Below are 10,429 nucleotides of genomic sequence, written 5' to 3'. Positions count from 1 at the left end.
ATACAACATTTAGCTGTTTGCTCTTCTGTGAGATACACACAAGTCTACAAGCAGGTGAGTAATAAGGATATCAGGATTTCCTACGAGAAAACCTGGCTTGTCTTTTGGCTTTTGGGATTATATTTGATTGTTGTAATACTTGCAGGGCAAATGATAGTTTTGCTTTTTGAAGCCTTCGACACAAAGTAAATAGAATGGTTGTGATTTTGTTCAGGGAAAGGGGAAAATTCATTCCTACATCAACAAGTGCCGCCTATTTAACCCAGTAATTGGGGGTCACCGGTGATGCTTGAGTCTATCCCAGCAGTGGAAAGATGAGAGGTAGAATACACCCTGTCCATCACAGGACACTCACATGTTCACACTCACTGCTGGAAGCAGTTTAGAATGCCCAGTAAACCCAATGTGTATGTTTTTGGTCTGTGGGAGGAAAGCGGAGAAAACATGGAAACGCACATGGATTCATGGATGGTCCACAGAAACCACTCTGGGAATCTAATATGGAAAATTGATATTTACGGTAGACATTTGGGGGAAGTACAAAGGATATACATCTTTGGTGAAATGTCAGCCACAGAGCCCCCGCAGAGGCTTCAATGGTACCAGGATCAGTGCCGTATGTCAGTCAGTTCAGCACTGGAGAACAGATTGTAGGTGATAGCAAGGTCAAAGATATTCCTGTCTAACTGAGCCCTGTCTGTTACATGGGGGGGGTTATACCATCTGTGTCACTGGCGGTCAGACAGAGGAAGTGAGGAAACCTCTACGTTTCCGGTTTCCTGTGTGATGTCACTGAAAATGCACGCTGCAGCATTGCGTAGTCTGAAATAAGTGCTGTGCACAGGCCGAAAAAATGTATTTGCAATTTGCGGTGTCTTTGTCTGCACAAGAACAATCTCAATTTTCACCATATTAGGATAATGAGTGTCCACCGCTGGTAAAAGCAGCATGCACACGAAGAACCACTGCACGAGATTTAAGGAAAGAGACACTTTTAGAAACCCAAGAGAAATCAAAGCAGCGTCATATTCAGCTGATATAGTCATCATTAAAAAGGGCGACACTGAGCTCCTTGGACTAGTTTGAACAATTGTGGACAGTTACCGATATTAACTGTTGTTTATTGATTGATTGATTGTTTAACATTATGCAGCGTCCTTGAGTGTCCAGAAAGGCGCTTATAGGTAAAAGCTATTATTATTGTTCCACTGTATTTCTGTCTGTTTTGCGATGATGTGCCAAGAAAGATGTCTGAAGAATAATAATTCCACCTGAAACCCTGCTGACGCTAACACTGCTATTAGTGCAAGTGATTCCCAAGCCAAGCGATCCACGCTCAGCTGCAGTGTGGAGCAGGACTCCACACGTCACTCCGCCATCTTTAACTCTGCCCAGGTGGAGTTTTCTGACCAAAATCACCCAACCGTCCATCGGGCGCGTCTCTTCTCTTATGTGCAGGTGCACGCCTGTGTAGATGTGTGACAGCATTGTGTGTGAGGACAAGCCCCCCGCCCCCCTGTCAGGATGAGCAGCCAAGGAGGAGGTCCTAAGGACTCGCAGTCGGCAATTCACAGTTCCCGCCCGCTGCCGTCTGTGCCCGAGGAAAGGAAGTCCAAGAACAAGATCATCTCCATCTTTGCTTCTGAGAAAGGTGGGAGCAGTGGTGCATGTTTAAACCGCTTGCTGCCATGGAGGACAAACACGCTGACCTTTGACCTCCCCCGCAGGAGGAAAGAAGAAAGACCGGGACAAGGACAGGCCCGAGATCTCCTCTCCCTCTGACTTTGAGCACACCATCCACGTTGGCTTCGATGCCGTAACTGGAGAGTTCACCGTAAGTTCAGAAATAATGTCCAGTAAATTGTTTTGTGTTGTTTAAACCCCTAATCCTGATCATAAATGTGGAGCTAGACTGAGCGGCATTAAAATAGATAAGGATTTACACAGTGTGAAAGAGTGTCTATGAGAGTCCAACATGGTGGACAGTGATTCAGTATTGCTCGACTGTGTGCAGGGCATGCCGGAGCAGTGGGCCCGTCTGCTTCAAACATCCAACATCAGCAAATCAGAGCAGAAACAGAATCCTCAGGCCGTCCTCGACATCCTCAAGTTCTACGACTCCACCAGTGGGAAACAGAAATACCTCAGCTTTTCCGCCTCAGGTCAGTTTTCTCTCGTTCGGCAGAGGAAAAAGAAACCATTGTCGTAGCCGCGCGGACTCACTTCCCTGGCTTTTCTTTTTCAGATAAAGACTCGCAGTCAGTGAGTAGAATGATTCACCAATCGCACGTGCTATTCTGTCACATACACATTCTCTGAGTTACGTCTGTGTGCCGTTGCAGCCGGGCAAGCAGAGTTCAGGTACTTCCCCGTCGAGTGGCAAGGACGGAGATGACGACGATGATGACGATACCCCACCTCCAGTCGTGGCGCCGCGGCCAGAACACACAAAATCGGTGAGTCGACTTAGCGACTTCAGCCCCAGATTTCGGCCTTAGAAAACAGTCAAAGGTGTCCCGTGATGACGTTTGTTGTTGCTAAGCAGTTGCTAAGCACAGTGTTCCCGTACGTGGTGCATCCAACCATGAAATCAGACACAAATACTCAATGGAAGCCCAGTCATGGAAAACAAGGATAACAGTTCTTGAATGTTGCTTTTGCATCAGGTATATACGAGGTCTGTGATAGACCCACTTCCTGCTCCAGAGGGAGACGCCTCTAAGACAGCTGACCGACAGAAGAAGAAGGGAGGCAAGATGACTGATGAGGAGATAATGGAGAAACTCCGTATGTAAAACTCCCACTGGAAGTGAGTGGCTGTGTTTGGCTCAGTAGAACTTACTCGGCCTTTTCTTTGGCCACTTAGGAACTATTGTCAGTATCGGAGATCCGAAGAAGAAATACACCCGTTACGAGAAGATCGGCCAGGGGTGAGTCAGGATAATGCAACGTCCAACATGTTCACCCAACCCCTCATTTAATCTTTTTTTCCCCACTTTCAGGGCATCTGGCACCGTTTATACAGCCATAGATATTTCCACAGGACAAGAGGTGAGGGGAATTAACTTTGCCTCTCTGCTGCTACAAAATCAGGCTCGACTTCTCCCAGGAACCACAATAAAGCACCAATGAGTGCAGTTAATAAATACACAACCGGAGTCTTCTCAGTCCTTTTTTCCAGTTCCATTAGCAGTAAGAGCGTCACTTTTCCCGGCTGTGACAAATCCCATGTTATTCTGCTACATGAGTGGTAAATCTCATCATCTAGTCATCCCGTGGTTTAGACCTGAGGAAGACAGTCTGAAATAACAAGCTAGAAACGACCAGTTTTGTTGTTTTGGTCTCGTTTAATCAGAGGCCACCAGTAATGGCTGCAGTTTCTTAACCGCTGAAACGTTGCTCCGAGTTGCTGTTTTTAGCATCACAGCCAGCTGGGTGAAAACCACTGAGTGGCGCTCCTGTTATACTGCTGTAATTATGGCTTTCTGAGTTGTTATTTTTCCTAAAGCATCTCATTATAGCTCATTTACACATTTTTTTGACTGCAGGTGGCTATTAAACAGATCAACCTACAGAAGCAGCCAAAGAAGGAACTAATCATCAATGAGATTCTGGTGATGAAGGAGATGAAGAATCCCAACATTGTGAACTTTGTAGACAGGTGAGCACTGGTCTGACCAAAGCAAAATCAACACGTGCGCAGCGCCGGCGGGGGATGTGACTGTCTCTGCCCGCCATTGTAGTTACCTTGTTGGAGATGAGCTTTTTGTGGTGATGGAGTATCTGGCCGGTGGCTCCCTGACCGACGTTGTGACTGAGACGTGCATGGACGAGGCTCAGATCGCTGCCGTCTGCCGAGAGGTACAGTAAGGGTTAGCAAAAGCTCAAAAGTAAGTAAGTAAAAGTAAGTTGTGTTTCGTTAAGAATCCTCACCTTTCATTGCTTCCTTCTCGTGGAGTAGGTCCTCCAGGCACTGGAGTTTCTTCACGCGAACCAGGTCATCCACAGAGACATCAAGAGTGATAATGTGCTACTGGGAATGGATGGATCAGTTAAACTCAGTAAGAAGCAAACTGGATCGCATATTGTTGTATTTGTTTTCGCTTGTTAAACGTCCTGAATGAATAAACAGGAGATTCTTTCACTCTCCCGCAGCTGACTTCGGCTTCTGCGCCCAGATCACCCCAGAGCAGAGCAAACGCAGCACCATGGTAGGCACGCCGTACTGGATGGCCCCCGAGGTTGTGACCAGGAAAGCGTACGGGCCAAAAGTGGACATCTGGTCTCTTGGCATCATGGCGATAGAGATGGTGGAAGGAGAGCCTCCATATCTCAATGAGAACCCTCTCAGGGTCAGAGTTTGCTATTAAATTTGCTATTTCCTGTAAGGTTTCATTTTGGAATTGATGCTCCTGTATATCCCAATAAGAGTTGGATATTGTTATGCTTGTCACAGGCGCTGTATTTAATTGCCACCAACGGGACCCCTGAGCTTCAGAGTCCAGAGAAGCTCTCGCCTGTTTTCCGAGCCTTCCTGTCCCGCTGTTTGGAGATGGATGTGGAGAAACGAGGGTCAGGCAGAGAGCTGCTGCAGGTAGGAACGAGGGAGGTTGAACCGATGGCTTCATCGGCCAGAAAACTTACAGTGCTGTGTTGTATTTCTCGGATTTAAAGTTTAAAAAAAAAAAAAAAAAATTTCTTTCTGCAGCATCCATTCCTGAAATTGGCAAAGCCGCTGTCCAGCCTCACCCCTCTCATTCTGGCAGCCAAGGAAGCTATGAGGAGTAACCGCTAAACTGCTCTCTCTCTCTTTCTGAAGTCTCCATTTGCTGACACCAGTGAGATCTGAGCACCATATTGCAGTTGTGGACAGATGATTGTGGTGTCCCAAATGCCTCTTCACTTCTACCAGTATTTTTTTAATGCCTTGTTCATCTTATCTTTGTGTCTTCTGAAGCTACACACAGCCATAGCATATTCTATCTGATGCAACAGTCACACGTCTAAGTGGCTTTCAGGGTGCACTGTTCCAAAATTTCACACCTGTGCAAACGAAAACACCGAGACACACGGTGTTTTAAGGTCGCCCCCTAGTGGCGGAAATTCAGATTGCAAAAATTAAACAACCTGTCCAGTGTCAGAACCTACGGTGGCTGTCAGCGGACAAAATTGATTGACTTATTCCAGTCGCGTTGCAGGTCCCATCAGGAGGGATCTTCATCAACATTTATACAAAAACAGTTTTACTGCTAAGTGACCTAGAATGCTGTGGTGTTCATACACTATAGAAGCATGTTTTTATATGTTTTATTTGATTTCTGATAATGTATAATAGAAAATAGACACTGGACCTTTATTGAACAGTCTATTTTTTAAAAGGTTTCTATTTCTCATTGTTTTTTGTTGCATTATTTGCAACATGTATTATCTGTTTTTTCTTCTCACATTTTGTTGGTTTTTCCTTTAATTTGCATTTTTACAGTGAGAATCGTCTGATTTTTGTCTGTGGAGAAACTGGAGGCATTTCCCCGTTGCGTTTGTGTCTTCTGACTGGGGTTTTTCCAGCTGGTTTTGGACTGTGCTGCGGTCCAGTATTGAGCAGTGGAAACGGCCACATCGGTGTCTTGGTTCCTGCAACCAAATGTCCTGTTTCCTGACCTGAGTCACACCTCTGCCCTCTGCCCTTGAGCACGCCACACCTGAAGCCACACCTCTGCCACCACGATGTTTCCTTCCCAGATGGAACACAGTCTTTCACTGCTGCTGTGTTTGATGCCATCAGAACAGGGACACGGTGCCAGATGGTCTGCTGAATGTGTTCATGGCCCTAAACACGCGTATAAGCCTGAAATAATGTAAATTATTCTGATTAAACCTGGATCTGAAGAGCTTTTGTCGAGATCACTGAATTACTGGGGAGTCTGGGGAGCTTCTGGGACAGTTTAAGTCATTCACAGAAACAATAACACCAAACTGCTGAAGAATCCACCTCCCATGTAAAGATAAACAGGCAGTGCAGTCTCAGTCTGGGAACACAAGAGGGAAGCATCTTTACGTGGTAGAAGCACCTCAAACCTCAGGCAGCCACAACAGTTCACAAGGAGACTGGAAATACAGGCGGAAACATTCAGGAAATGAGAGAGCAGGCAGATGTTCTGCAGAAGAATGCAGTGCAGACGTGAGGTTCTGGAGGAGCAGATCCATTAAGAGAAGAGAATCTGATTTTCATGGACCAAGAAAACCACAATACTAATTACTAATAATGACACATTTCTTTTTTATTATTAATACAGATGTAGATGTTCTTATACAGTTTGTGAGGTAAATAATTAAATATTCTGATGTCATTTAGAAGATTTCTGTCAGATATTTAACTATTCAGGTTATATTTCATCAGATGAAAATATATTTAAGAATTTAATGGTATAATTTAATTGGAAATGGAGAAAAAAATGAGAAAATTAATAAAATGTGAAGTGTCTCCTCATGTGTGTCTGTGTTTCACTAGAACAGGTGAGTTTCTGTCTTCTGCAGAACATTTGCATGTTTTTCTGCATGGTTGCTCCTCAGAGTTTAAAGTTCTGATGTCACAGAGAGTCTGAACTCTTTTCACGCTCTCACACTGAAAACTTCAGCATCACCATGTTGTCAATAATTCTGACTGTCATCTTTCTGAGTCAGGGTGAGACTTTTCAACATGTTTGATTTAATCCTCTTCTTCTTTCCAAGGAGGCTGAAATCATTTCATTTTTACATCATAACTGCTCCTCCAGGCTCTTTTCAACTGCTCTTTTTAACATTTGTTGTCATTTCAGAATCTTCTGCCAACAACTTTCTGACTCAGGCAATATCTAATGTATAACTGCATTCAAGTCTAGTGTTAGGTCTGTGACCATCGCGCCACAGGAAGCTCAAATATTGGCAGCGATCTCAGCTGGTACCTTCAGAAACCTGGACAGGCTCCTAAACTTCTGATATACTTGGTATCAAGTCGCTTCACAGGAACGCCGTCTCGATTCAGTGGCAGCAGATCTGGTTCTCAGTACACTCTAACCATCACTGGTGTTCAGGCTGAAGATGAAGCAGATTATTACTGTCTGGGCTACCATAATGACTATACATCCACACAGTGATTTAGAGCCGTACAAAAACCTCCCTCAGTGGACTGAAGTGAAAACAGCAGCTGCAGCTGCAGACGATGAAGAGTCACCAGCAGAAACTGGTTCAGTCAACACCAGAGTCACCAAGTACAAACCAGAGTCATTTAAACACAAGTCAAAACAGTTCAAAACCTTAAACCTTTAATGTAGAAATGATATATTACAATTTATAACAGACACAAAATTATTAGTAATAATTAACCATTAAATCAGTAATTACATTTACTCAAGTGCTGCTTCTATGTGCAGATCTGATTAACTTTGTTTCATTCATTCTGAATATTTATGATACGAACAAATAATACAGAGAACATAAAGGAATGATCTCATACCTCATGGCCATCAGCAGGAGGGTCCTCCTCCATGAGCCTGGTCCTGCTCAAGGTTTCTTCCTGTTAAAGGGTCGTTGCCACTGTTGCTTGTTGGGGGTCAGGCCCTGGGATTCTGTAAAGCACCTAGAAACAATTTTGATTGTAACAGACGCTATATTAAGATTGATTGATACCAGCCCTGAAACACATTCATGTTCATATTCATCTTAATCAGGGGTCGGCAACCTTTAACAGTCAAAGAGTCATTTTGACCCGGTTTCCACGGAAAAGACAACACTGGGAGACACAAACACTTTTTGACATCTGAAATGAAGATGTGTCTATATATACTGTATATATATATACATATGTGTGTGGTGTGTGCGTGTGTGTGTGTGTATATCTTTACACTTGTAAAATAGTGTGTTGCTTATGAAATCCATGCAGTCCATCCATGTTATAGAAAATTCACAATAATCTTACAATTTACAACTACAATTAAACAAACGAACAAACACAAATTAAATACTTTGTTAAGATATTGTAGCGTGTTGGGGAGGGTCAGTGTGGTTATTTCCCAGCATGCTTTGTGGCAGCGTGTCTGTGGGTTCAGGTTGGTGTTAACCCTGTTTTTGTTCATTATAAATGTTATCTTTTGCAACTTTCAATGTTACTGTTATATTTATTAAGTTCTAATTATTGATGTATTTAATTACTGTTTTAATTACTGTTGGCACCTGGACACCATAAGCGAGGTTATGTGTGTGATTGAAGACCTCCCTTCGTTCGTGTAACTTCCATTCTGAATTTAATGAAGTGGCAATTCCTGAAATCAAGCAGAAGGGAAGGGCACAAAGGAACTATTGTAAAAGTCAACAAATGTCTGAGTTTTTACGCAATCTACAACCCAGCTCGCCACAAAATAGTGCCGTTTTTATCTCGCTGCACGTTCCGCACTCCGTGCAATTTTCCAATATTCGTCTCTAAGATAGAAATGGAAACACGGATAACGACTCCTTTTCCGATTTTTGTTGCTCTAATGCAAAATTGGATAAATGGATAACAACGGTTTTATCTGTGTTAGATTTTTCGTCTGGCGAAAGATGCGTGATCTTTGAACTTTCCTAAAGATTCATACAAATGTGTTCCTCAGCTTTTTATAAGTGGCATCGCAGATGATTCGCTGCTGTCCATCTCATCCATGCGCATTTGCCCACTCCCGTGTGTTTTTATGAGACAGCGTTAGTCAGTGAACAGTCTGCTCTGCACTCAGACAAACTAAGGAGCATCAGAACAGATGATAAAACACAGATATAGTCTCTTTTTTTCTCCTACTCTGGCTCACTTCTTGGCGTAACGGCTTTGTGTATTAATTTCTCTCCCGTAGCGATCTCTCATCGGTAAATGAACTGCCTTTAGGATCATAAGAAATAAAATGTACCCTTTATAACTTTAAATAATGGCTCACTTAAAGTGACAAAAGATGTGACAACACCAGGTTCTGTGTTATGGGAACTTCTCCAGCATTGCGCAGTGTATATTTGGTCTCTTCGTGTTATTTAGTCCCTCTTCACGTCGACCTAAAAACTATTTCACCACCACAGAACCATGTGGTCAATCAGATGTTCGCTGATCAGTTTCATAACTTAAAAAATTAGCCCGAATCTGCAGAAATAAAGGTGTGTGTCTCGCTCACGCTGGTGTGGAGGCTGCACTGAGAGGCGGAAGGAGGGGAGATGTCAGCTGTCTGGGCCTGAGACGTTTACGTTCATATGCAAGTGATCGTTAGAGTTATGTTTGTTTATAAAAAATTAGTAAGCTAAATGTGATGAAAGCTATCGTTTTTGACTGTATTAAAGTTAAAAATGCTTTCGAGTGAACGAATAATACGCGGATTTTTCCGCACATGCCGGCTGTCAAATCTGCCTGCTGCCAGTCAAGTGGTGTCAAACGTCTCTGAAGAAGGCGAATGCTGATCACCGAAACTGCACAAGGTCTGAAGAAAGAAGGTAAAAACACTTTTGAATTAATTTTCCCAAGCCATTCAGAGCTGCAACATAATGATGAAAGAGTCGCAGGTTGCCGACCCCTGATCTAAATAAATCAATTTACAACAAGCTGAAACCATCTCTTCTGCTTGTTTAATTGTAATTTTACACTGATATTTCACCTCTTATTCAACTATGATTGTTGAATTCTTCCCACTTTTTCCTTTCAAAAACCAAGAAAACTAAAGACAAAATGACAGTAAATGATGATGATGATGATCATCATCATTGTGATCAATAATCACAACAAACACAGAGATGTTGGCTGAAATGATTGAAATGTTTATTTTGTGACTTTAAATTCACATCTGAGGACAGAAAATGAGTGAGGTGAGTTAGAGAAATGTCCAGATGAAAAGAGGTCACGCTCATGCAGGAATATGTGAGCAGAAAAGATGTGTCGCTCCATCAAGATGTTGAGGACAGAAGCAGCACGGTTTCCAGACAGGAAGTGTGCTGAACCTCTAGACTGAGCAGCTGTGAGGGTCCAGGCTTTGAGTGACAGAGCTCTCGTCCACCCAGACTGGCCTCACAGGTCACTGAGTCCACCTTCTTCCACTGGTCTGCAGGGAGGTTCAGGGTGCTGCTCCAGCTGAAGCGGCCGTCACTCCCCAGGACCTCCAGGCTGTGTGAGGCCGATGTGGTGCTGCTGCGCCCCCCACCTTCCAGCTCAGCTTCCACTGTGAGGGGGAGCCCCCGCTGGCCAGACACACCAGTGTGGCACTGCCCTGCTGCAGCTCCTCTGGGGAGGGGGGGAGGACGGTCAGGGTGGGACGCACCACACCCGCTGGAGGAGAGACCAGAAAGACGTGAAGGTTTGGACACCATCAAATCTGACTGAGCCGTTAGCTGGTGATGACTGAGGACATTTTGACATGTTTGGACAATGTTGGACAGCGTGACGATTTCT

At 43.9% G+C, this 10,429-nt stretch overlaps 1 protein-coding gene across 1 annotated transcript; it reads left to right on the top strand.

The window, feature by feature from the left end:
* The first annotated feature begins 1,493 nt into the window (after nt 1-1,493).
* Nucleotides 1,494-5,886, top strand: LOC130521015 (serine/threonine-protein kinase PAK 2-like). The gene is made up of 14 exons (XM_057024678.1): nt 1,494-1,651; nt 1,728-1,834; nt 2,015-2,162; nt 2,246-2,262; nt 2,343-2,456; nt 2,667-2,787; nt 2,867-2,930; nt 3,003-3,051; nt 3,549-3,661; nt 3,744-3,861; nt 3,962-4,061; nt 4,156-4,352; nt 4,457-4,594; nt 4,709-5,886. The coding sequence occupies exons 1-14, from the start codon at nt 1,525-1,527 to the stop codon at nt 4,793-4,795; spliced, it is 1,500 nt and encodes a 499-aa protein (XP_056880658.1). The 5' UTR covers nt 1,494-1,524; the 3' UTR covers nt 4,796-5,886.
* Nucleotides 5,887-10,429: the final 4,543 nt, after the last annotated feature.

This window comes from Takifugu flavidus, unplaced genomic scaffold, assembly GCF_003711565.1.
Source record: "Takifugu flavidus isolate HTHZ2018 unplaced genomic scaffold, ASM371156v2 ctg641, whole genome shotgun sequence".
Classification (NCBI taxonomy): domain Eukaryota; kingdom Metazoa; phylum Chordata; class Actinopteri; order Tetraodontiformes; family Tetraodontidae; genus Takifugu; species Takifugu flavidus.
The sequence above is the reverse complement of the archived record's forward strand: the minus strand, read 5'-3'. Positions and strand labels throughout refer to the sequence as shown.

Coding starts and splice junctions, on each gene's coding strand:
- LOC130521015 (XM_057024678.1), top strand. CDS start 1,525: ATGAGCAGCCAAGGAGGAGGTCCTAAGGACTCGCAGTCGGCAATTCAC. Junction 1,835..2,014: donor CCGTAACTGGAGAGTTCACC/GTAAGTTCAGAA, acceptor GACTGTGTGCAG/GGCATGCCGGAGCAGTGGGC. Junction 2,788..2,866: donor GGAGATAATGGAGAAACTCC/GTATGTAAAACT, acceptor TTGGCCACTTAG/GAACTATTGTCAGTATCGGA.